The sequence below is a fragment of the Netta rufina genome (genome assembly GCF_964035555.1).
Source record: "Netta rufina genome assembly, chromosome: 7".
NCBI classification, from domain to species: domain Eukaryota; kingdom Metazoa; phylum Chordata; class Aves; order Anseriformes; family Anatidae; genus Netta; species Netta rufina.
The window spans coordinates 18375347-18403004 of record NC_140130.1 but is presented as its reverse complement, the minus strand read 5'-3'; the positions used below and the strand labels follow the sequence as shown (position 1 = coordinate 18403004).

The 27658-nt window shown below is 38.1% G+C and overlaps 1 protein-coding gene across 4 annotated transcripts in view; it reads left to right on the top strand.

The window, feature by feature from the left end:
• The window catches only part of ZFAND4 (zinc finger AN1-type containing 4), a 31325-nt gene extending 5398 nt beyond the window's left edge, over positions 1–25927 (top strand). Inside the window, exons 3-11 of one of the 4 annotated variants that reach the window (XM_084290363.1) lie at positions 2468–2543; positions 2639–2706; positions 4785–4971; positions 7753–7900; positions 8756–9937; positions 10539–10593; positions 13565–13682; positions 15646–15726; positions 25808–25927. In XM_084290363.1, the coding sequence (XP_084146489.1) occupies positions 2468–2543; positions 2639–2706; positions 4785–4971; positions 7753–7900; positions 8756–9937; positions 10539–10593; positions 13565–13682; positions 15646–15726; positions 25808–25838 (1946 nt within the window). In that variant the 3' untranslated portion in view covers positions 25839–25927. Of the gene's footprint in view, positions 1–2467; positions 2544–2638; positions 2707–4784; positions 4972–7752; positions 7901–8755; positions 9938–10538; positions 10594–13564; positions 13683–15645; positions 15921–25807 lie in introns of those variants that run through there. The other 3 variants (XM_084290362.1, XM_084290361.1, XR_014618622.1) reach the window with 3 other exon arrangements.
• Positions 25928–27658: the final 1731 nt, after the last annotated feature.

The following is a 27658-nucleotide window of genomic DNA, read 5'->3' as shown; positions in this document are numbered from 1 at the left end:
CTTTTTGCTTCGTTTTCCTTTCTGCTCTGGACCAATTTAGAGCAGACTAGTGATACAGTCATGTGCTGCTTAGGGAGGAGGGGATAGCAGATGAGTATCTTGCAGTTGTCATTATGGTTGCCAATTCCATGTACTGATCCCTTGTGCAAATGTCTCTTCAAGAAAGGCTTACTATAATCCAGAAAAGGAACAGCTGATGCATATTTTCTTGCACTTGAACCTGTAAAGCACATCCCGTTTCATTTGTGCATAAGTACAGAATTCTTAGAAAGCAGCATAAAATGGAATTAGTAATAAAGACTCATCTGTTTCCCATTACACCAGAGTATAGTATTTTCATCTGTTCATCAAAATTACATTGTCATTGTTGGATGAACAAAACCATGCTTCACTGCAGCACTGCCAGTTGCGAGGCAGCCTTTTTAACATAGACTCTCTCAGTTTATCAAAGTAATTGGAAATTGCTCCTTGGAGGCTGCTGAAACCATAACAAATGCAGACAGTAATGACTGTTTGTAATCAGAGGACTACAAAACAACAAAGAAAAGAACTTCACTGCAGACTTGCTGGCTCTTGCCAGCGTGTTCTTGTTTTGCTTATGCTGCAGACTTGAAACATAACCAATAACCAGTTATTCAATAGCTGGCAGGGTAACAGCTATTATGTTAGTCTACTATATGAACACATTCCCCTCATAAAAGTCTTGTGTACTTCGGAGAATGCGAGACTCGTTCTGACTGCCTTCCAAGTGCGGTAATGTGTCTGTCATTCATAAAGGACAAAATCTAGATGCTAGCTGTGGTGAGAAAAGAACATTGTGATCTTCTCTAAAACTTACTAAAAACTCTGGTAGTTGCACCAAAAATGCAATCTGTGTTTTCCACGGGGGTGTCCACTTAGCAGGTTTCCTGCTTGTCTGTTGAATCTGCTTGGATTTTCACCAGAATTTGGCCCCCTTTTCCCCTTTTTGTCCTTGCTGGTGATGGGCGTTGGTGCCCTTTCTCCAGTGTTAGAAGGGGCTACTTAACTGGCCTCTTGCTGTTGCAAGCCTCAGGAAGCTGAGAGGTTTTTGGCAAAACAACTGGAAGACTGATCTTTGCATTCTCTTTTCCCCAGGTATATTTTGAGGAGTCTGTGTAGTACTGCTATTTACATCTCCTTTTAAGTATCTGAGCATGCAACTAGGCAGTGAATGGCATGATCTGACACTGAACTGTCCAAGATGAAAGTGTGTGATTACTTTAATGTAACCTTTTGGAAAATATATTTATAACTTTCGGTGCTTAATCTGTGGAGTGGTGTTTAGACCATTTTCAACAAATGGTTCTTGGCCTCTATAGATTCCAATTTAATTAAATTTTTTCAGGAACGCACAGTGAAATCTTAATTACCTGGGTTTCACTAGGCAGGCTAAACAGAATTTACTTCCTTTTGTTGCTGAAGGGAAGATTTTTTATTTTTTTTTTTTCAAAGGCAGAAAAAGCTATTCTTCTTCTCAGTAGCCTTCATGCTTTTTGGTGGTCAGAGATGTCTCATCCTTTCATAACTATCCTGGCTGGTATTCAATTCAAAATGTGGAAGGTGGCAGCATTTCAATAAAACTGTGTGAAGACCTTGGGTTCTACCTGCTTGTGCTTATTCTCTTTAATGTGTGTTAGGTCTGTATTTAAATTACTTGACTGTATAGGCAAGAGGAAACAGATAGTCATTGTGTAGACTGTAGATCCTTAATAAGGAACAAATAGTTTGTATGCTTGCCTCTTTTTAACAAAAGTCATTCTAAATCTGTCCCAGAACTTGAGCTGGAAATGAGTATTACTGGATATAAACAATAAAGCATTCTGATGGATTAAAAGAACACTTAAAGCAAGTAAAAGTTGTCTAGTATGAAGTTTATTGTACATGTGAACTTTCAGGTTCCAAGTCAAACAGTGATAAAAACACCTTTAACACCTGAGCTGTTAACTGAGCTGCCACCAGTTACTTAATGTGACCTTGTCTTTACCGTGAGTAACACAGAATGTCAGCCAGATAAATTATTCAGCAGCTCTGTAGTTAGAAATTTTATCCCATTTTTCCTGTCAGAAACCAAGAAACTGAGGTGCAGATTAACGTTTGTATGGGAAGAACACAAACCAACCCTCCCTTGACCAATGTCTGGAAAAGAGCAGGTATTCAATAAGTCTGAAGCAACTGAATGCTTCTACAGACCTCCTGAGCCAAGTGATTGAGCTCCACGTGCAAGCACAAGCTTACCGAAAACCTTAACTTTGTTCTTAATAATTATTCAGTAGGTTGGATGTCATGACTGAGGGCTGCTGTCCAAGTGCATGTCCTTGTCCTGCTTCATTCCTTCTCTTGTGATCCCCTTTCTCGCTTCTTTTCTATATAGCCCTGTTTCTTCCAAAAGCAAAACTCCCCCAAAACCCTCCCATCAAACTAATTTTAATCTCTTTTCCCCCTTTAGGTATTCCTGTCTCTCAGCAGCACTTAATTTGGAATAATATGGAACTGAAGGATGACTATTGTTTGAATGATTATAAGTAAGTATAGAATAAAATTGCAATGAATGTTTCTATATGATTGTTAGTATAGGCAATGGAAAATGTTATAAAAATGTATTTATTGTTATTTACAGCATTTCAGAAGGCTGCACTCTGAAGTTAGTTCTGGCTATGCGAGGTGGACCTATTAACACTAGAAGAGGTATGTGTTAACTTGATTAAAAATTATGGTTTTCTTGTAACATAACTGTAAATGGCGTCTTGCAGCTAAGTATTTCAAACAAGCAGGTTCAGTTCCAAATTAATTGGAAAATACTTGACAAAAACAGAGGGATGTTTTTACCATCTTTTCTTCTTCAGCATAACAAGCGCACCATCTCTTTCGTTTTGTTTGCCCTTAGTTTAAGAAATATCTTTGGATGTACAGCATCAGCAATCCTTCATCTGAAAAAAATGCTCCTTTAATGTCATCATATGATTACATTTTAAAATTTAGTTAGTAAGAATCAGACATTGATTTAGTCTTGGTTAAGTGAATCATCCATTGAGAAGTGAAAGCTGAAAGTGAAGAAATCTCCTTGATGTTTTTTTTACTTGGAAAGCACTCAGCGTAACTTTCAGGTTGGGAAATCCACTTGTAAACTGAGCTGAGCTCTCAAAGACAATCAAGATGTTGTGCCTAACATTTGAGTGCTTTAATGGAATTAAGCCTCAGTTGCTCTCAGTGTAGTTTACCATAGGTAGATTTTGTAAAACAAGGCATATTTAAATTGTACGCTTAACTGAATTAAAAGTTTTATTATTGCAGGAGAACTGTGTTAATCTTTGCTTCAAGAGAAGTCAGTACCATGAGAGGACTGATTGTCATCTAGTAGCAGTTGACAGTAGGATAATTCCAGCTGTGAAAAGTTTTCTGAAAATGTTTAGCTGTTCTTCTTGAAAAATATCCCGTTAGGAGTCCTGAGTGCTAATAAAAGAATACAGGGATACACTTGTTTCCATGTAAAATTAAAATGATTGAACTAAATTATGTTTTATTTTATTCTGCAGTGAGAGAATTACCCAAAATGAGGCTCTTTACAGGGAAAAAAAAAAGTGATTCCAGTAACTTTATTTTATACCCATTCTTCTGACCATGAAATAAACTTACCTCTAAAATGTTTTAAAATTATTTGTGGGAGGGGCTGGCCTGCCTCCTATGTTACTGCTTCTACTTAACTTGATATCTTTGGGTTATGCAACTATAATTGTACCTTATTCTTAATGAACTAGAAGTCTTCCAAGCTGTTTTGTGTCATACTTCCCATCTCCTATTTATCTACAGCAGAGCTTGAGAGAGATGCTTAAAGATGTATTCTATAATCACCAATATAGAAAGAATTTCTCCTTTCAGCTCTTGGAAATCAGGGAGAGGCATAATGTGATGATCTTACTGGGCCAGCTATTCAGTAACTAGCTGATTTCTTAGGCTATTCCTTCCTTTCTTTCACACATCTCAGTGTTGGTGGGACAGCTTTTTGTGAAGTGGCATCCTATACATTAATGGAACAAGAAAAGATAGTGGTAATGTGATGGTAAGGAGGAACAGCTAATTTAACATTCAAGATGAACCAGACTACTTTAATTCCAAAGTTCAGATTTGTATTCATCAATTCAGCCAGCCTCCTGCATATGGGATGTAAAAATACCTCCCAAGCACTCTCCAGAATATGTATGGTCATAATAAGGTCTTCTGTTGCTTCTCTGTATGGTTTGGTAGGTGCTACTACATTTTTCCTCATTTGTCTGTCAGAAGAGGTGAGAGTAGGACAGTTAGCGTACCTATGGGACAGAATAAATTATAGTTAGGTGATTGAACAGAAAGAAGTTTTCAGAGGATGGATTATTAAAACAATTAAACTAGTTTAGAACATAACTACTAGTCCATTTACAAAGACTTCTTTGTTGTTTCTTAGTCTCCGTTTGCTAATAAACAGTTTACTGCAGTGTAGAGCTGCAAAACTGGCAGAGAGGGACCTGAGCCAGATGTTTCGTGTGTACATATTTAAGCATCTAACTTGAATCTAGAGAATGCCACTTACAGATCAGCAAGAATGTTTGAAACTGACTATTTCAAGTTGAATCTTATTGCTGTTGTTTTCCAGGGGAAAGGCCTGTTAAAATGCTTTTGTGTCATAACTACAGTTGACTTTAGGCATGGTCTGAAAATGTGAGGGGTTTGCCAGAAATATGGGACTTCAAAGGTGCAATAATTTGTCCTTATTCTGTTTTTCTCTGTAGTTCCTGTAGAAGACCCTATAAGGGAAATGGCTGAATACATGGATCCTGGTAGAGATGAGATCTGGGAGAAAGGGCCATCTAACAAACAAGTCACCTTCTTAGTATATCGAGAAGGAGATCAGCTGAATTTCTTCCGCGTGGTAGACCGGGGAGATGGCACTTTAACGCCATTATCTGAATCTTTGAGGTAAAGTTGGTTTTAATCTTACTGTTATTCATCAAGATGGGGATGCTGTGTTGACTTTGTCAGAAGAATATCTGGAATTTTGGAAGAATGGTGGCCTAAGGGCTACCAAATTGCTGTAACTGAGTGGCCTAACTATACAGTAGGACTTTATGGTCAGTGGTCATGCTAACTGTTGTCTATTTGTGTGTGTCAGTAAAGTGAGGTAATGCTGACCTTGTGCTTGAGGCAATTCCAGCCCCTTCTCAAAGAGAACTTTACATAAGAGAGTCAACTTGGCAATAGGGATATTAAAAACTTTTGAAAATCAAAAAAAAGATATATATATAAAAAAAAAAAAAAACTTTTACATCTTAAGATACTTATTTAGTATTGTATAGATTTCTCTGTTCACGGGGGTAAATCTTTTCCATATGGATATGGCTTGACCAAATATTTAGTCAGGAAGATAACTGATTAGCAGTGCAAAGTCCTGGCAGGGTTGGCCTGAAGTTTCAGAAAAACTGTTTTTATTTTTTACTTGTTTTTATGTATACTTAAATGATTACTAATAGAGCTGGCCCTTGGACATAACTAGACCTCAGATAAGTTGCAGTTGAGACCCCAAACTCGTCTTGGAATTGAAGTACTGATATAATCAAATGAATGAGACTGTCACGTATGCTACCGTGTTACAGTAAACAGACTGCTAGTCTGTTTCTTACTGAAGCTACCAAAATTGATAAAATCTATTGGAGAAATATTAGGCTGTCTTTATAGCGCAGCTTTTGGTCAGGTTTTTTAATCTCCTGAAGAACATAATATTCGTACAGGTGCAAGAAAAGGACTTGTACTGTTGTAGGGACTATCTGCATTTTCTCCATGACCAAGGCTTGCAATGTTTTAAGTAACTCTTCTTGCTCCCGTTTGAAAGCAAAGAAAGCAAGGTCAGTTTGTCTCACATTAGCAGAATTCAGTGACTACAATTTATAAATGGTTTTGTTTTATAGTTCTCCAGATCATTTTACTTTGCCTGCAGTTGAGTTAACAGTTAAAACTTGACAAGGTGTAAATACATACAATGATTACTGTCTCTGGGTTAAAATAAAATACCTGAAATTGTGGTAGAGCACTGATGGCAAGAAAAAAGTTTTTTAACGAGATATGGATCATCTTTGAAGCACACATTTTATGAGCAAGATCTCAGGAATGTTGATACCTGTGGACAAAGTCAGTTAAAAAATGGACTATAAGTATCATCAAGAGCAAAGATCCCCGTCCCAACTCTCATAACTTTACGATCATGTTAAAGCAAAAACTCCTTTATTAGCCCTTCTTTGGTGTTTTTTCTCTTATTTAGTCAGAAAATGCAAGAAAAAGAGTAACAGTTCTTTTTGCATAAAGAGGAAGAAAGGAGACATGACTGTTGCATCCCTCGTCTTTCTATCCTTTTCTTGAATGAAGGGGAGTTCAAAGAATGTGTTTGAGTTGATAACTGAAGTCTTTGCAGATTTAAAATTCTGAAATAATTCTGTAGTGTTGGTTCTTTACCAGGAGAGGTATGTAATATTTGTACTGACCATTTCCATACAGAGCTGTTCAGTTTCTGGTAAGAAATGACTGGACTGTTCTGCTGCCATCTTGTTTTTAAAAATCTGTCTCCCAGCTGTGTTGCCTTCAGAATTTTGCTACATTTTAGGAAATGAATTGGGAGAGTCAGTACATAAACACTGGCTCTTGACTAAAGCCAGCAGAGTATTTCCAAGAATAAGGTAAGATGCCAGCTTTAATTAGTGAAAAATATTTTTTTGGTACTGACTTTCCCACAACCTTTAATTCTTCCTTGGTCTTATTTGGAGAGAAGAAACTTTTGTCATATCTACTAAGACATCTGTATGAACACAAGGGAATTGCCTGATTGTCACCATTTCTAGATGTTGACAGCCTAATGGAAGAATTAAAACATTCTAAAATGTTCTATATACAGTGTTGAAAATGCATCAATTTGTAGTGAATAGACACTCTTAATGGTTCTTTTATTTCTCTGTCAAATGTTGGATGTGTGTTGGTGATTAATGCTTCATAGGAAAAACAATCCAGATAATGACTTTAAAACATTGTCTTTTTCCATTCTGTATTCTAACAGAATGCAAAACTTCAATGTGATGCTATAAATTTCCAGTGACTACTTGAGTTAAAATATTTTGTCTTAGGTCTAGCAATTCTAATCTGTATAATTTTTTTTCCAAATGTGAGACTTTTTGGAAACCTAAACTGATCCTTTTTTATTTTTTGTTTTTATTTTGAAAAGGAGAAATAGAATATCACATCCACATGGGTGACCCCTCCATTTCCATTTATGGTGAGAACACCCCTCAGGATGGATAGAAATTTGGACTTTCCTTCCATGCCAGTGTCTGGTTAATTGGAAAACTGATCAGCTTGTTGTCTGAATCACACTGTTAACAGCTTTGGCCATACCTTCAGGAGACACTTGTGGAACTGGATATTCCCTCTGTGGGGAAAATATATAGTGAGTGTGAACCAACTGTATATGGTATAACAACTTCCCAGAAGCGGGGCTATGTTCTGGTTTCAGCATCAGCACTTTGTGTGAGCACTCTAATAAGGAATGCTTATTTTCTAAAATAAATGGATTCGAAATGTCTCTGCATACAGTTTTACGTAATGCTTTGTCAACAGATCACCTACGGATTTGACTTTCTAGTTGTCAGAATACTCTACATTGAAAACATAATTAAATTGCTTAGAGGGTGAAAACAAATTTTCTTTTATTATTTTCAGTGGTGGTTCAGTGTATAACTTATATGCCGATGATGAAGATGAGACGGAGGCATCACCTTCTGGCCAACAGATTATTGAGAATTCAATTACTATGAATAAAATGAAACTGCTCAAGGCAAAGATGGAAAACATGAATCTAAGTAAAAAGGTAAAGCTGTGATTTCAATTCTTTTATAATCAAGTAGTTCACACTTTCCCAATACTGGCTTTTCTAGAAAACAGGTCAGATACTTTACTGTCTTGGGAAGTAGAGTGATAAAGGGTATATGATTTAATATCCATTTAAGAAAGATGAATGCTATTTTATTTATGTTCTTCTGTTGTGAGGCATAGGCTTTACCTGGATTGACCTGTCAGTATTCGAAGAATTCACTATGGGTCCTGGATCTGTGTGTTTTGGTTTTTTTTCCTTCTTCTTCTTCTGATGCTTTAAGTAGTGTTATTTTGCATCAATCCTCTGGTACAAAACAGTGTTTCTCTTAAATGGAAATTCTGGACTTGCTCTTAAGTGGAACTTAATTTTTAAATGGGATTAGAAATACTGTAACTAAAAGACCTATAAAGTTAAATACAAGGATGAGATTGTCTACCAGATAAAACATACAGGTGGTGTTCAGGAGATCTGGATTAGTAAAATTATTTAATGTCTGTCTCGGTTCCCTAGATGCTAGATGAAAACGTTATGCTTTTTCTTTCATGGTTGTTCTTGGCTGAGACCCTAAGCTCTTCTGGATAACTTTGGCATTCTGCTTTCCCTTTTCTAATCCCTATGATGTACAGCCTTTTCAGGTTGTAATGTTTGATTCTAATATTCTGATGGTGGTGTGAAATTTTGGTGGTTAGCAATACGTGGTGGAGTAGAGTGAATGGTTTGGTGGTCATTTCTGGCCATATACTGTCAGAATTCCTGAGAATATGATTTCAGCAAGGCCTCTGAATGTTTCCATAATTCAAATACTAACCGTTGTTGCGTTGTTTTTTTTTTCTTATTGTTTCTTAATAGCCTAAAAAAACTGTCAAAGTGAAACCTCGTCCTCCAACAGCTCCTCGACCATCTAGTGGCTCAGCAGCTGCTGCTCGTCACCGGTTTTTAAGAGTGCTCCCCCATATTGGACAGTCCTGCCTACCTCCTCCTGGGAATTCATATCCTTTGGAGTCTTCCCAAAATGCACTTTCAGCTTTGGCTTCTTTGGCCACTGCTGGTAGAACAATGCCATCCACAACTAATGACTTTCTTAAGGAAGATGACACTTGGCAGAGTGCCTCTTGGTCTCATTCGGTTAGTAGCATCAGGTTACCACCGAAAATATCTCGTGTTGAACTAGAAAATGCAAAAGTACCTACAAATAGTATTCTGACTCCTGTTTCATCTCTGTCTGCAAACTTGGAAAAAGTGTCTGAAAATGTGACCTCAGCAAATGAAGAGGATTCTGTTTTGTATCCGAATCTAACAAATGTAGAACTGTATGGAACAGAAGAAAAACTTTTATCTGAAGCAGATGCTTTCGCTTTGTTAACAGAAGCAAGCACCACAGAGCAGTGTAGTGAGATATATGATATAGGAAAGGTGAACCCAGAACTTGAACTGTCTGATGGAGATGAAGAATCTAAGGTTTTAGAACAGCATAGAAAACCTATTAGTAAAGTGCTGAGCACTGCAGCAATGGGGACTGGACTTCTCAGTACTCGTGAACTAAGTCCTCGGAAAAATACACTTTTGTCACCTCTTCGTTATTCGGCACAAGTGGCACATCACAGTTCCCTGAAACCACAAACACAACCCAAATGCTTTGAGGCTGATAACTTGAGATCTACAGCCTCCCCAAATGTGCTTCGATCTTTGGAAGTCCGTAGTATAGCAGACTCCTCTTTTTCTAGGACTACTAGATTTCATAGCGTGAAAGTAGATTCACTTGGCAAGAGACCTGATGTAACTGCTAAAGCAGAAGCTAGGGACATCACAGATGTGACTAACAAGGCATCCAAAGAACCTGTGAGTTCTGTAAATAACTTAGGATTTCTAGCTTCGCTGGCCCGAAGCACAAACAGGGAAAGTTTACAGAGTTCCTGTGGGACAGGCAGGTTTCGGACTTCTGGTATTGCACTACCTACAAATCTTCAGCATTTTCAGGAAGAAAGCTTTAGGAAAACTACTCCACCAAACGAAGCTGCTGATTATATTCTAGTGAGTACTAATACCCCCAAAGGAGTTGGGGTTTTCCTGTCTCTTCTGGTGTTGGCATTATGAAAGCTGTATTTTGTGTGTGTCTGTGTGTCTTTTCAGGGAATGCAGATGGGGTGGGGTGCATATGTAAATCTCTACTAGTCTGAAACTGTTTTCTAAATTCCTGTTGGTATATTAACTGCATGCTTATCTAAATGGATCCTAGAAGTAATTTTTCTTAAGAATTAAAGTGGTTGTTTGGTTCACAACTAAAATTATTAGTTATTGTAATGACAAAATTACGACTGTTTGAAGTGTCATCTTAATTCTGCTGCTTGCTAATTGTCACTTAATCCAAAGTTTTCCCTGTGACTGGCACCATATGTTCCCAGCTTCAGATTTCTAATGTACTTTGTTTTGTATGTTGTGAAGTACAGGAGACTATTAATTTGAGTAAGGCTTTTTATTGTAGAATTTTAATTTCTTCATATGAAAGTCTTGGACTGTTTTTGTAGGTATATTGATTGATACAGCATTGGTTTCAAACAATCTGATATCAGACTGCCTAATCTTTCATTTAATTTCCATCTGCTAGTAATTTCATTGTGGAATTTTTTTTTAGTCTGCTCATACGCTTGGAGTGAATGGAATTAACGCAACTGTAGGGAAAAGAGTAGGTAAGTAATGTGACTTAATAATTTAAGACGACTCACTGATAATTCCTGATTTATTACATATTTAGAGGGCAAGAATCATATTTTTGTAAGGCATACATTTTTGAAAGTCCTTGCTGTGTTACACTTCTGTAGCATGGTATAACCTTAAACATTTTAAGCAATTATTTGATATACAGATGTCATTCTGATCTTGGGTAGATATGGCTGTGGCTTCCCTAGCATTTTTTTAATACTTAATGCTTGTCGTCTTTAGAACTAAAACATGACTTTCTGCTCAGAAGTTTCCAAAAGACCAGTTCTATGAATACTTCTGAGTATACTAGAACCAGAGAGACTACATTCATTGGTAGCATTTGCTCTAGGACTACAGCCTTGACAAAATAATTCCGCGAAGGAAAGCGGGGAGGACATGGATACTGAAGGCTGTTGATATCATGCTGATTTTTTTTTATAATTTTGTTCTTTCTACCCTAGTCTTGTTAACTGTATTGTGTTTAATGCTTACCATCTACTGAAAAAGGATATTATTTGCCTAAATATGAACTTATGTGATTAGTTCTCTCAGGAGGAATAAAGTTGTATAAAGGAGCACTTGAAAACTCTTAATCCGTATGAGTTGGTCTCTAGGCTGAAGCAACCAGGCTGTATGTCTGGGGTAGAAGAATGGTCATGAGTCTAGACCGTATTATCTCTTTAGGAGCATAAACCAATTCAAGGGATCTATCTCCTGACTTCTCTGTGGAAAAATACTTGGCCAAGAAAATAATTGTCCTGGGTGTGTACAAATGCCTATGTAGGTAAAACTGTACTTGCTGAATCCTGTGGTGTTTTTTAACCTCTCCCCAAGCATATGTTCAATTGGTAAATGCAGTGGTTTGCTTCCACATCTTCTGCAGTCAACATTAATAAACACATCTGTCCATAAATTCTCTGTGGCCTAAGAGGTGATGCCCTAACGGGCATATCTGCAGTATGGGGAAGCCAACCTTTTTGTCACCAGCTCCATTTTGGATAGAACTGTGATGAAGAGACTACTCTGGTCTATTTTGTCAGACAAAAGTGTATTTTCCGAAAGGTTTCAGGCACATGAAAGACTAAGTGGGTGTCATTATGTCCAGTGGAAAGGGACCTGGGGGGATCGGTCGACAGCTGGCTGAATACAAGCCAGCAGTATGCTCAGGTGGCCAGGAAGGCCAATAGCATCCTGGCTAGTGTCAGAATCAGTGTGGTCAGCAGGGAAGTGATTGTTCCCCCGTGCCCAGCTCTGGTGAGGCCACACCGTGAGTACTGTGTTCAGTTTTGGGCCCCTTGATACAAGGACATCGAGGTGCTGGAGCGTGTCTGGTGAAGGGCCTGGAACACCAGTCTTGTGAGGATTAGCAGAGGGAGCTAGGGTTGTTCAGCCAGGAGAAAAGGAGGCTCGGGGAAGACCTTATCGCTCTCTAGTTATCTTAAAGGAGGCTACAGCGAGGTGGGGATCAGACTCTTCTCCCAAGCAACAAGCAATGAGAAAATGGCCTCAAGATGCACCAGGGGAGGTTTAGATTGGATATTAGGAAAAATGTCTTCACTGAAATGGTTGTGACAGGAACAGGCTGCCCAGGGGAGTAGTTGAGTCAGTGTCCCTGAAGGTGTTTAAAAGACACGTAGTGGACTGGGCAGTGCTAGGTTTATGGTTGGACTAGGTGATCTCAGAGGTCTTTTCCAACGTAAATGATTCTGTGATTCAATATCATGCATGCTCTTGGGAGAAAGGTTATTGGTAGTAATCACTTACATGACTGGCCAAAGGACAGATTCAGGTTGTTATCTTAAGGCCTTGATTAGTTACTTCTTGTTATAACCGCTGTGGAGACTGTAAATTAGAGAACAGGTGTAGCGTTTTTCTTTTTAGGTATGGTTCACCATGAGGACTGTCTTTCAAGCTCTCTCTTTCTCACAAACTGGGCTAACGTGCTTCTGGAACAGTATGCTTTTAGGTGATGAAGTAGATGGCACTGACAAACGTTGCCTGGAAATTTCTATAACGGATAGCAGTGGGATGATAGCACTGTTGGTAAACAGGACTGCAATGTGTAGTGACTACCTGGTGTCAGTTGTTGCATGCAGCTGCTGCACCTCAGCTGAGAAATGACTGTTGGGATGAAGGTGCACTGCACAAGGACCACTTCTCAGCTCATGAGGTCATTTTTTTGGGCAGCATCCTGACAATATAGTGATTCAAGTACTGAAAAATGTTTGAGAGAATGTGTTGCTCGTTTTCATTATCCTAGCATATGGTAAGCATGCATGAGTAAGAGCTGCTTTCTGCAGACGGAAGAAAGATGCTTTTTCTTTCTGTGCTCACCAGTTCTGAAGCAACAGCCAAGAATTATAGGACAGAAAGAGTAAAATAAGCTTCTAAGTACAGAAGTCTAAGGAACATCCACAAAGTGTGTTATGAAACCACAAAGCTAAATGGAGATCTGTAGTCTAATAATGCACTTTTGTTGCAATTATGAAGTACCAGCAAGGTTTTAAAATGTTACTATTATTTATTTGATAAACTTGAATTATTAGTTACTGCATATGCTAGATGCTATGTACTTAAATGTCCAGTTGATTCTTTGGAAAGCTGTTGTGTGGGGGTATTTTCCCGATTGCATTATGTATTTTTATTTTTTGCATTTGAGAATAGTATTAGGAGTTGTTTGACTTCTTCTGTAATGTTTTGCTTATGTGAACTTTTAACATATTACAAAAATATGCGTTGGACTCCTGCATTACACTGCCTTTTCTGAAAGTTCATAGGCTTGAGGTGTGTTCACTGTTCTGGCTTTTGTGTTTTTGTTCAATATTTAGGCTTGGGGGTCCCATCTGAAGTATCCTAAGAAATGCAGAATGAATCTGGATTTCAAAAGAACATTTAATTAGTTTGTGGTCAGGAATAAATAAAATTAAAATGTCTTTGCTGTCTCTCTACTTCTGAAAGCAGGTGAAGCAACCCATCTTCCACCTGTGAATGGCTCAGTTCAAGCAAAAAAGAAAATTGCAAAGCATTGCTTTCTTTGTGGCAAGAAAACTGGATTGGCAACCAGCTATGAGTGCAGGTAGGCTGAGTATATAACCAGCTGTTGTTTAAAATGGATAGCTGGGTAAACCAAAAGGTTTTCTGGGCTGCATGATACTCCTTGAACACAGGAAATCAAAAGAGAATTTACAAAAGAAGTTTATAGAATTGTTTGCAATTCTCAGTTCAGCAAAAACTGCAAGAAATAAAGCTCAGGAATGTTGTACTTGTTCTGCTGTTGAGGTGTACATTCTTCGAGGAAAATCAAGAAATGCAAGTTATCAGGAAATAATGAAAATAATGAACATGTCATGGTTCTTTGTTTGGTGATCATATAATACAGAAGACTGGTGACGGGAGAACTTCCTACAGACTTATGTTCTGCAAAGTTTATCAACAATAATTATTAACAACTTGAAGAAAAACTTTTTTTTTTTCAATTTAACAAAATCTACCTCTGATTTGGCCCTACTGTAAAACATCTGCACAGTTTGCCTCTTACAAATTTCTATTTGACAACTTGAAAATTGATTGTGTTCAAATTCTTGTGAAACTTCAGTCATCTTTAAGCACCTCAAAAGCAGAATATAAGAGTGCTGCTCCCCCAAGTCATGGTTTGTAGACAATGTAATGAGATTTGGTGCTTGATGGTGATCACTGAGATTTAAAAAAAAAAAAAAAAAAAAAAGGCAAAAAGCACTCATTTGTTCTCAGTCCTCAAAGCTATATTTTTCCCAAGATATGCTTTTCTTGGTGTCGTTTCCCATGACCTAGCTAGTTCATGCCAAACAGGAGCAAAATAGAAGATTTCTGCCATTGGGGAATTGTGATGGTGAGTTTCAGGGTGAGGAAGTACCTTCTTACAGACTCTTCAGTTTTTATTTTTGAAACAGTTTTGGACAGTATAAAACTTTCTACTGAGCAAATAGATATAAGCTCTTCTAGAAATAAACTAAGCAGCTTGCTTAAGGTTAAAAATGAAGTACATCTCCAGCCATGTGACCTCTTACTAGAATGGAACATCAACCAAATGGAGAATACAGTCATATGAGAGAACTGGTGATTACAGGACCAAGAACCAAAGAAAAATAAATTTGTTACCACGCACACAAGCCTCAGGAACAGCTGCAAAGTTTATTGTGAATGCAGACAGATAAATAGAGAAGTACAGTCTAATAGTGTGTTACGTTAAGGTGGATAAGTAATGCTCAGTCTGTTTAAAGAGCATTCTGATTTTGGATGATGTCATTGCTTTACTGTCAAGAAGTAACTTAATCAAGTACGTCAGGCAACAGGACACTAATATTGATTTCCAAGCTCAGATTAGGTACAGCATATATAGTATCATTTTTCCTGTTAAGAGTCTTCACTGGTGAGCTGTCAAAGCAAAATTATCATATTAAGTCATTCAGTTTGCAACTGATTCTGGAATGATGCATGCTTAGCCGATCATATAGAAAGCTATGTTCCCTATAGTTAGTCCATCTGTCATCTTTACAGCTGACTAAATTGGTAATTACTAATCTGAGTTTATGCCAGGCAGAAATCATGCTGAACTAAACATCTATTTTGGTGGTCTCAGTGATGTGGTGTTTTTTAATTGAAATGCATTGCGGCTTTCACCTAATGCCATTATGTTAGTTCCACGTTTTTGTCCTCCTAAGTCTACCTACTGATGTTGTGTGAGGTCCTTAAAAAGAAAAGGAGGAAAATAAATGAGAGCCCATCATTCTTAATTTATGTGTTTGTGATCCTTGCTAGCTGATTCCTGGTATACTGCTATGGCTTAATTTACAAGCTGAAGAGATTGTTGGGTCAAAACTGCAGCATTCCGTGACAACAATGTCATTTTGATTACCAGTTAATGTTATCAGTCAAGGATGATTGGAATCTAAGCAGTTATGACAAAGAAACAAGACATGATTAAGCCAAAGGGTTCCCAGCATGTCAGAGAGTTAAAAGCTTCTAAAAGCTTGTAACTTCTAATATTCTTGATTCTTCAGATGTGGAAACAACTTCTGTGCAACTCACCGCTATGCAGAGGCTCACACCTGCACCTACGACTATAAGAGTGCAGGGAGAAGGTATTTGCAAGAGACCAATCCCGTCGTTAGTGCACCAAAGCTTCCCAAAATCTAACATGGTTGTGCTGCATGTGGCCGTTCTGCCATTGAAGAATTATTACATTGAGAGAAGCACTTGCTTAAACTGCATAATTTTGCCATGCTCGATATCTAAAGATTTGCCAAGTAACAAAAGCACATGAGGATGCATCCTATTGAAGAATAATGTGAACACTACTGCAGTTAAAACTTTTCTTCTTTGGTGAATGAAAAGTTAAAGATAGTTTTTAAAAACTTACACTATGAATTAACTGTTACTGCACGTCTTGTGTTGTGTTTTATATTTGGAAAAGCTATTTCACTAGACAAGTCTTTAAAAGATGCACTTTACTAACTTCATTTACTGTATAACCAGACTTGAGGGGGTGTTGTAATGAGGGTGTCATGTAATGTCTTCTGTACTCTTGCGTTTTTTGTCCATTGCGTGGTATCTAAGTTATTTCACTAGAAAGATCCTCCTCCCTCCCCTTTCTTCAAAGAGCCTGTTTTGAGATATCCGAGGTGGTAGTGTATTCTGCCCCCTATTCCATTCAGATTGGTATTCATACACTGTGTATCCATTCTGAAAATAACATATCATGTTAATCACGTTTTCTTAAAATAATACTGTTTATATGACAGATTTGTTTTTAAATAGAAAATCTTCCCCTTTGTTGACATTAAATATAAGGAACAACTTATTTTAACTTTTTTTGTAATCCTAGATTTTTTTAAGATTTCACAGCCTGGTTTGTTAAGATGTCGAATGCTGTTACTGGAAGAAATTCTAATAAATATTAAATTTTATTCTGGTTTATGATCTTATAGATGCACAAAATAACTTCCTATTTCAAAGCACATGCCTAAATTAAAAGTTGGGCTTTGTTGGGGTTGGGGAGAAGGGGATATTTTTACATCTGTATTTTTCAGAAGCACCAGCTCATCTCTGTTCCCACTGAAGATGGTGGAAAATTCCCACCTACTTCATTAGAAACAATGTGACCAACAGTGTGTGCTTTAAATAAGTAAACCTCCTGGTTTTATTTTAAATAAACCTCCTGGATGTGGTAGCAAAGGAAAAACGGGTGTTCAACAAATGGCATATTTTAATTTTGAGAATTTATCACCACCTCCTGATACTGTACAAAAGGCAGTTCAGTACTTACTTGCATGAGGCACCTCTAATGAGCATTTAGCTGCTTTAGCAAGTGGTGTTTGGAGCCATACCTGCTGAAAGCCCAACCTAAAACTTGTCCTCTTTCATTCACTTAACATGTCTGGAGTCTTTATAAGCTTACGTTGCCCAAGGTGTTATAGTATGAACATACATGTACCTCCACATTGTATCTAGACACTTAAATGTCACGGTCCCTTTCTTAAAAGTTTCCTCAGTGATTTGGTTGTTTGGGGTTTTAAAATGATCTATGCTACTTTGTAGTCAAACAGTAGCATCTGATGAGCACAGCTGTTAAAAGTTCGGCCAATAAAGAAAAGTAGATTGAAAGAGAAATAACTTGAAGAATGCTCATCCTTGGAGAAATTCCTTTACATGTGGTCCACCTGTAACTTCTTCCTTTGGAATTTTCAGAAAGTGAGATCCTTGGAACACAATTTTCAAATTTGTTCTTCTGAACAGTTACAAGGTAAAATGGTCATTCTGTGTGTGATCTCTGGGCTTCTTTTTTCTTACTAGAAAAAGCTGCACTGAGTGCGGAGAAGTGCATGTAGTTTTTCTTCTTTCCAACACAGGATAATACTTCATGCTGGAGGAAAAAAATAGGAAACTGGGCAAATATGTTGTTTTCCTAGCAATTTGTTACTTGTGGCTCAGCATCTTTAAGACAGCAGTATTGTTCTCTTGTAGATAAAGTACAAGTTCTGGTAGGAAGTAGAATTAAAATAATGTAGGCTGTTATCACTTAAACTTAATCTGATATTGTTCAAGTATAATGGCAGGATATATTTTTTTTCTGCAGTGTATTAGAATGGCCACACTCAAATTTTTACGAAGAGTGTACAATTGAGATTTGTATCAGAAAGTGTGAATAAAATCTCGGTTGTGACTCTTTCTGCATATGCATAATGACATTCTGAAACGCATAACCATACTTTTCAGAAAGTATAGTATAGTAATAATGTGTAAATTCTGTGTTTGTAGCCTCTTATCATTTCTATTGTAGCCCATTTTAATTATACCTGATAAAGGCTTTTCTTGAGCCTGCTCAACAATACTATGTTATAGGCAGTCCTTATTTCCAACCAGTAATACAGCCCTAAGAGCACTAACATTTTTAATTAATGTTTCAGTTGCTAATCTACGATGTCAGGTTTTACCAAATCCTGTATTGAACTGTGCTATGGATTAATTACTGTTTACTGTGTAAACTTGCCTAAATGGTTTGGTTTTCTGAACGTTAGTCAGTGCTCCGAGGTGCTGTGCATCTGCTGTAGACAACCATTTGGTTTCTGTGTACTTGTTCATGTAACTAGATTGTATCATAAGACTTTTACACATTGGGAGTTTAATAATGAGTTTGTGTGCTCCTCTACTTTCCTTTTGTATTGTTTTTTCTTTTAACGTGAGGACCTTTAAGGCATAGCCAGGCTGGTCTCTTGTTGAATGACCTTCAGGATTCTTGTGTCGAATTATTAGGTTCTACAGAGGTGTCAGAAGTGCTTTTGGATCTTGAATGAAAGATTTCCTTTCTCAGAAATCTCCTGTGGTGATAAAACTCTGCCAGCTCGCAATTCCCATCTCTACTCAGCTGGCATCCCCTTGAGATGTAATTGCACTGATGCCTTGCACTAACAAACTTGTCATAGACAAGGCTGGAATTGTTAATGCTTTTTATTATCCAAATGAAGTCTTTCTAGCTTTTTTACACACGAGGAATTCGAATTCTTTTCAAGCACTTCCAACTTTTGTAGTGGGGCACTATCTCCTGGGTATAAACTGTGGGTTTGGAGTTGCTTCTACCTCCAGGAATTTGCTTTCACTTACAGCCTTTGTGTTGGTCAGGGTTTTCTTTTTTATGTCACTCAAATTCATCTTGAAATATTTCATTTCATTTCTTGTTTTCTCTGGCATTTATGTTAGCGCTGAGTCACAGTTACTCATGTGAGAACGTTCTTGTGACTAAGAGAGACATTTGCAGCTATGGAATAGTTGTGTGAGCTTCCGCTGCTTCTGAATGCTGTAGTTCTTAACCTGATTTTAGTTTGGGGTGAGCTTGCGATGTTTGCAGTGGATGGAGTGTTGGAGAGAAAACAATGAAAAAAAGCAATTTCCTTTGTGTGGTTGTTGTCCTGTTTAAGATTATTGCCTATTAAAGTCACAAGATGTGCTCAATAGAAAGATGAACTCTAGGATTTTCCTTGTGAAGCAAATGTGTTTAGAGCCATTGTGATTTTTTGGGTAGTAATGCTTGGTTTTTAATACACAGAACTGTAATTTTTTCATGTTCTCAGATGAAGTTTCCCAAAACAGTCTCCTGTTTAGCTGTTTTCAATTCCTGTTTTATATTTTATGTTCCTAAGGTTACTTGAGAATACCAGTGAGTATTACAAGCATATCTGTACATGAGTGAAGGGAGGGATATTCCTTTTTGTGGTATTAGTTTCAATTCTGCTTTTCCCTACACACTGAGCAAATACAGAATGAACAATTCTGCATGCAAAACTTTACTGCTAGTCAGAAATGCTTTTCTACCCATTAATCCAAAAAATAACAATTGCTTGAAAAGATAACAAGGGTCGTGTTTCTACTAAGGAATGTCATGCAAAGCCCCTAGGTGTCAGTGGAGATGCCAGTTTGAGCAGGTTCAGAATAAACCATTCAAACATACCTTCAAAATTGGACAGAACCAGGTGTTTCTAATAATGCTTAGGTGTTTGCTATTTTGACCTATTTTATGTTCATAGCCTATCTTTATTTCCTCATCAGTGAAGCTTAGATTCTTTTATTTGTCAGGTGACCTTCTTGGGCCAAGTATTTTAGCAAGCTGTTTTTTATCTTCCTCTCCTTGCTCTGCTTACAGGAGGGTGGATGCTTGCCTTATTTTTTCCTCTTGAGGGAAGTCCACCACTCCCTTTTTGTCAGAGTTTACAGCCGTGGGTTAAAGAAGCAGGTCCTCTACTGTAGTTGTTAGCTCTGGGGACCTCCTGAGATTCTGTAGGGTTATTCCTGATGAATCTTTCCATCGGATAAGAGTTCCACTACGAAAGTTGTGCAGTTAAAGAACAAGCTACACTTAAAGCCTTTCCAGTCTTTAAAGATTGACATGCCAGATTTTATGTGTATTTCTCTCAAAAGAGAAATAGCCATGTAATCCCACATGTGGATCAAAAAAAGAAGAATGCACCATTTAAGAAAACTACGGAATCCAGTGTGCATCATCCTGAACCAATATGTGAAACTCTGTGGCTTAGGTAGGTTCTGTCTATTCCAGCCATTCCTTCTCCCAGCCATAATACTCTTGGTGACGTGGAAGTTTTGTGTTTTCAGCTCTTCTGTATTTCAAACATCATCTTAATCTTTTAAATTATAGCAAGTCCATAAATAAGCCAGTATGTTTGGGTTTCTTTATCACTCTTGTCAATGCAGCCTTGTATATTTTTTTCCTCTATTTTTAGGGCTATCTTGTGCATCTGTTATGGAAAATAGTTTGTCATTGCTTCAAGTTTCCCATTTAACAGTTCTTTAGCCAAGAAAACATATGCTTACATCAGCAGCAATTTAATAGCATGTCTGCAGAAGTTTTCAGAAAAGAGGAAACCAGCCATTTCCCAGCTTACTCTTAAGTCATCTTCAGTGCAGTCCGGGTTAGTCTATTGGAACTCCAGCTAATTTGGAGTAATTTGGTCTGGAAATGTTCAGCATAGGACATTTTGGTTTTGTTTGTTCTTCGGTATCTTATTAGAATGAATCTTGCTTAGTAATTTTATCTTTTTTAGAAATTATTATAAGCACGCCAAAAAAAATAAGTGTCTGAAAGTGTGGTCCACTGTTTTGCAGCATAACTTTCCTCTGGAATGCGGCCTTTCTGGCAAAGAACTATGTGAAGTGTTAACTTTCTGTATGAAGCTGCAGGAAGAAGACACCAGGGGGCAGCGGAGGATTTAAGAATGGGAGAAATTTTTGGTTTTATCCAATGAGTTCTGCAAAAGAAAACCATAGATAAGACAGCAGTTTTTTATGACCCTTATTTAGCCCACTCTGAACAGACCTGAGGAGGGTACCTTGCCTAATTCTGAAGTGTTTCAAAAAGCTTTGAAAAGAAGAATGATGCAAAAATATGCTTGAACACTAATAGTTTTTCTTATGACGAAAACTATTATCTAATTTTAGTATACTGCAGAATAGAGAGGTTTCCTCTGTTCCTCCCTACTAACCACGCAAATGTGTATTTCAGCAGTGTCTGCTAGCTAAGTCATACAGGATGCTGTATACATAGTAAAAAATATTAACTGTGCCCATAATTTCATACTGCAAGGAGACAAATATTGTTGTCTTACGGATACAGAATGAGAATATGAAAGAATAAATTCAGTGGTATGTGAGGAGTGTACGCCAATAACAGGTCAAACAAGCTCTGACCGTCTCTTGCTGCTTGTCATTTCTGCCTTTGCAATTCAAGAAATTTTACAGGTCTTCAGCAACAAGAATTTATTCCTAATCCACACTTTCAGGTTGTTTTCAATCCTTTTTAAGCCAGTCTTCTGTAGGGTTGATGACTATGTATCTTTAGATAAGGATTATGCATTCTGATTGCAACTAGATGGTGAATTGTTACGGAAATAAGGCATTCTAGCTGGCATCAGAAATTTAAAACAAGACCTAATCACTAAAATAGTATGATTTACATGGTATATCATTAAGAGGGTTAATGAGTTGGAAATAAAAACCAATAAAGTTTTTTTTTAAAAAAAAAAAAAAATCAAGGGCTTCAAAACACCCTTTTCTTTCTCCCTTGTTTTATTAATTACAACTTTAAAAAAAAAAAAAAAAAAAAGCTTTTTTCTCTCCATAAACTTTGTGCAGACAGGTTTTTTGTTTTTTGTTTTTTTTACTTGAAAATAAGTTGTTTGAACACCACCAGATCTTAGATTTATTTGGCATGAACCTATTTTATAGTTAATGTCAAGTTCTAGAACTGTTGCCTGTAATGGGCCACAATGGTTTGCTTAAACTCCTGTGCTGGCCAATGCGACGTTACAGTACAGGGATTTGTAATGAAATATCTTTGATTTTACGTGTGATTGAGTGTTCAGTGACAGGATTTCTTCCTAGCATTGCTGTTGCTGGTCTTGCTGATCATCCTAGGTAGTTTGCTTCAGTGGAAACATAGGATTTACCAAAATAAGCTGGATTGGCTTGAGATCAGTCCAGCACATGTCTCCAGGAATAGGAGCTAACAGACACCTTCAGAAAAAGGTGCAAGAATTCTTCAGTAACTAATGTGCAGGAACCTGTTTTCAACACTGGATCTTAATCTCCTATGCTAGAGGATGGTGAAGAATTTACTGTCTATATCTGCAGTATGAGATTAATTTGGAGGTCTATAAAAATCCAAAACAATCTTTGAATCTTAGTACTAATTGTGTGTACTGTGAAAATAATTTTCTTTCACTGCAGTTTTTACTTTCCTACCATTTTTTAATTGAAATTAATTTGGTCTAGTGCTGTGAGAAAGCATGAACAGTGTCTCCTAAACAATTCAATTTGTTCTATGTATTGCATTTCCTCTTACTCTTTTTTTTTTTTTTTTTTTTTTTTTTTTGTGGTACCAATTCACTGTCTTTGCTTTTCCAAGGCCTTAATTGTGCTTGCTGTCTGCTGAATTTCCTCTAATTTTGCAGTACACTTTCAGAGATCCTTCTGTCTTCTTCAGTTCCCTGTTTCCCATTTTCCTGTCTTGTATATTAAGCTTCAAGTTGCTCAAGGTAGTGACTGTCAGCTACTAGGTAATGGTACAATGGAAACCTTTAAAAACGTGATTCAAATGGTAAAATATACCCAGGGTTCTTCAGAGGGAGGTCCTATAGAAATGCTTAGTATTAATCTGTCCTCTCTGGACAGGATATAAATAGCAATGCAGTATGGGGAGAAAATGTAAGGGGAACATCTAGCTGAGAAGCTCAGCACAATAGCTGTGCTTAAGAGGAAGATGATGTCTGGGTTTTGTTACACAGAAACGGGCTGTCTATTTTTATGTCTTCACTGCATGCATGTGTTAGATGCATACAAGCTGTTCGTTACAGTAGGAGAGCCAAATCTGCAAACTAGATTGCTAAGAGAGGCTTAGCAAGGACAAATGTCTTTCCTCTGCATGTTTGAGGTTGGGAGGGGTGAGTTTGCATACCTTTGTATGCTCCTTAGGAGTCTGAGTAACAAACCTGGAACTGCAGCAGACCAGTCGGATCCTTTTTCCAAGTTCCGATCAGCAGAGCTTGGAACTTTTTTTGCATGTTGCAAAGTAGGAGAATGGTGAGCTGTAGGCATAGCTGCAGCACCATCTGATCTCTGGAGATGCATCAGTTCCCACTGAGCTTCCTTTTTTTTTTTTTCCTCCCCTGAGTGGTGTATATCCTACTTGAACAAGCATTAAATTTATTGGGGTGCAGAGAAGGGACCAAGGAGCAGACTTTTTCCTTTCTTTTTTTTTTTTTTTCTGGATACCAGATAGCTTGTAGTGCTATAAGCCTTAATCAAGTGTGATGCCTTAATGTTGTGGTTTGGATTGCCCTAGAGCTGGCTCACCCATACCTAGACTTTATCTAGAGAAATTGCCTTAAAGGTCAATTTGTTGCATTTGCCAACCTTTTCCTTAGTTTTGAGGTTCAATAATGAGAAAATTCCTGTTAATACTTCTACAGAGGTTAGCGTTTATGAGGCCTGGGTTAGGCTTTATGACTGCAGACGCTTATCTGCTCTGAGACAGATTCAAAGCTGTATCCAATCTTGTCAGTCTTCAAAGGCACCCTCACATGACTGTAAGGCCTGGCTGAAGCCTGCTGGGGTGTGTAGCCGTACGCCTGTTTGTCACGCGCCACGCCAGATTAAACCCACTGCGTGTAGGGCTGGCTGCAGTCATTGTCTGCTGAATGCACAATGTACCAGGGTCTTTCATCCCTGTACTGGGAGAAAGGTTACGATTTGGTTTGCAGGCAGGAATGCTTTTTCTTCTGTTTGCTTTCCAAGTGAAACTTTAAGGGTAGATGCCACTCAGTCTCAGAGATGGATGTCAGATGATCTCAGCTTAATGATTTTTCCAAGGCTGGGTTTTACTGAAATGTATTACTGCACTGCTAATTTACAGCCAGCATCCAAGACAGAAGAAAGTCTGATAAATTTCAGGCACTTAGGAATGCACTGGTTAAGATATCTGCAAATCACCTACTTGGAGCTCTGGCGGTGTTTTTATTAAAGGTGATACAAGCTTTGAAATCTGGTGCCTCACTGGCTAAAGCTGCAAAGCAGTCTTTAAACAGGCTTTGGTGTGTTCTGTTGGGTGCAAGTCACAGACAAATGTTGCTCTCAGACGATCTAAGAAAGAAAAATGGTTTACTTCCCAGTGACTGCAGCTCTGGATATGTTGCCTGTATACATTTAATGAGTAACCTCACTTCTGGACTTCCTTTCTTCCCTCTTTTCTTACAAACAGAGGCAATGCTTTAACACTGTGTGGTTCTTGTTTAGTATGCAGTACCTTTCAGATGCCTGCCATGCAATTCTCATGCATCATCTAAATTCGCCTTTCATTTCTAAGCTGTTACCCTTTACTGGAGCAGAACAGTTTTCAGACAGTGAGCATCTTTCAGTCATTGTATGTCTGAGCACTGCTGGTTCTAACATTGGTGTTCTGGGCTGGTGAAGAAGGGGAGTGGTACTTGTTCCTTTCCTGTTCTCGAAGGAATTAGAAAAAAAAAAACAACTTTCTATACTCTTGAAAAAATGTCAGCAAATAGTATTCATCTTGAAATGGGCAAGAAAGGTGCATCTAGCTTTCTAGCTGGCAGAAAGCGCTCCTGTTTATACTACAGAGCAGACTGAAATGTTACTGTGTGAAACACACGAGTGTTAAGGAGTTCCAGAGGTTAGAGAGGTAAGTAAGGTGGTGTTTTGTTTGTTTTTTTTTCTCCTTTTTCTTTCAGAACCTGAAATCATCTTTGCATGGATAAAAAGATGGTCAGAAAGGACATAAACATTATTTTTATTTCCTTCCATCCTTCCACTTAGATTTGTCATTCTTTTCACCTTCACACTTTTTCTTTCTTGTACCAGAATCTGTTTTATTTAGCACAGGCAGATAATGCAGAGACAGCAGTGCAGGAAGTCAGTCCTGGGTTCATCTGCACCATGGGCCTTCAGAGAACTGAAGAAATTCCTCTTTTCTCTGTGAGTAGTGTGCATAGCAGAGAACAAACAAATGGGGTAACACAGCACAGGATATGCAGATGGAAGGAAGTAGAGGAACTGATCTGACTTGGAGAAAAGGTAGCAAAGAAGGTTTGGGAGGAGATCCTGTCTCATCTGCATGCTTGCATTTGTACATAATAAGCACATACACAAAGGGAGGCTTGCATGTTTCTAGCAGCCTGACCGGGCACTGTCTAGATTTAAGGCTTCCAGGGTACACATTCTTTTCTTTTAGTTGTTATTATCCAGTCTAATAAATCTGCTGCTATACTTTTTTCGTTAATACCCACAGACGGGAGAGGTGATGCACATGCATGTGAAATGAATGAGCATGTATGTACTGGAGTGCATGAAGGTACTTACACCTGCCTATTCTTTTCCAAGGGTCTTTTGGGGATGAGGTGGCCAGAAGGATTTATGGGAATTAGTCCCCCATCTGCCCCTCGCATTTGTGTGATCCCCTGCAAGACATCTGGGGCTGCTTCCAGTCCTGAGTTCCTAATGGCTGCAACACTAATTAAGTACAGTATTACCATATTGCATGTTTTTGTGTAGAAAACTGCAAGAAAATGTTTCAGTTTCTTAAGATAACAGACTGGTATAGCTCATTAAATATGTGGTAGCGATAATTTCAATTTATATCAGGAAACAGATTTTACCCAGAAAATCTGAATAACTTGGAGACCCAAACCACAGTGGAATTCTGAAGTAATCCCTTGAAGGCTTGTGCAGTTTCTATGGAAACATGCAGGTGCTCAGGCTGAGTTTGTGGAATAAAATAATCAGTTATAATTATCTGGGAAAAATGAGTGATTCTTTTCCACATAAGAACTACTGTGTGTGTTGTCATAACTGAAGACAAAGAGGAGTGCACGATTGTCCAATGCATGTTTTTTAGAATTCAGCATTTCTGCACCACAAGACTTGTCAGGCCTTCCCACTGAAAGGAGTAAAAGTATTTCTGGAAAGCATAGTCTTAACAATTACGTTAAATCTGTGCTGCACCTGCAGAGAATTGGAGTCTCATGGGCACAGGGATAATTCTGTTATTCTGACTTTAAACAAATTGTATTTATTTTTTGATGGCAAGTATATAAAGGCCACATCAGTATGCTCACAGTCCACATCCCATCTGCAGGGCATCAGGACAGCCCTTTTCTGCAGACCTAACACTATCTTCAGCTAAGTGTGACATGTGTTTCTAGGAATACCTTGCCCAGCTACAGTTTCCCCTAAACTTTGAGCCAGTGGTATCCAATTATCGAGATGGAGATGTTCAGTTTCCGTGTTTTGTTGTGTTGTAGCGCTTAAAATGTGGGATTGTCAACAGCAATGCTAGCTGGAAGAATATAAGTTTTCCACTTGACTAATGGCCTTAAGTTTATAGTTTCTTCCTTATTTTTTAAATTAGTTGCAAATTTTGAGGGAAAACATTTGCAAGAGGTTTGCATTTTCTACTGAAGGTCTGTCAGGCATTGAGGGAGGGTGTTCCCAGTAGTGCTCCTCAGTACCAAGGCTTTGGTCCTGGTTCTGCAGTATTGCAAGCATGGTGATGCAGGGACTTTTAACTCCAAAACAGCACATTTAAAATACTAGACAAGCTTTCTGGGGAAACAAAAAGACTGTGGTGTGATAGTTGCAAAACACTGGGAAGGTTTAGATCTGCAAAGGAATTTAGGCACCTTGCTCTCCTTTGGAATTAAGGGGGTTGTACTGATGGTTTATGGTGGCTTCTTTCAGTTCAGAAATTTCAATTTCCCGTTTACCTGGGAAATCTGCCCTCTATGCGGCTGGGTTTCTGTGTAATTTCTATTCAGCTGTGTCAACAGTTGCCCTGTCTAGTCTGGCACACTGAGTACTGGGTGGTGAGCTGTGCTGAACCCATAGTGAGATAAAATCCTACCCTGAAAAGTAATTAAAAAAGAAAAGGACTGAAAGTATGAAGGAAGAAAACAGCCTCCTTTGAGATTTCCCTGTGGCCTCAAGGTAAGCCAGCAGCACATCTGAGAACAGAAGCTGGTTCTCTTTACCAGCCGGTGTCATACTACACTGCCTACTAACAGGACATGGTTATCATCACACACAGACATCACCACCCCCTGTCTCCTAAAGGGAAATGAACTGTCTGATGTTTTGTTTTTTTTTTTAATTATTTTTTATTTCAGTCTATGTAGGACTAAATGGGAGCTGTAAACAGGCTCTCCTCCTCCCAGGAAGATGCACTGTATACTTGTAGGTGGTGCTTCTCACTCCTTCACTACATGGGTGTGCTGGGTCCTAGCTCTGATGTGTAATAACAGAATTTCAGCCCGGCATCTTTGGTCTCTGAAAACCTATCGTGGCACATTTTTATGTAGGGAGTGGTTGTGCTCTGCATCAAATGGGGTTGCCTTGCTCAGCTTATTCCTTTTCACTGTACTCTAAGGGTAAATGTAATCTCCCTGGAGCCCTGTAAATTATTGATGTGAAAAACTGCAGACTCAGGAGATGAAAAAC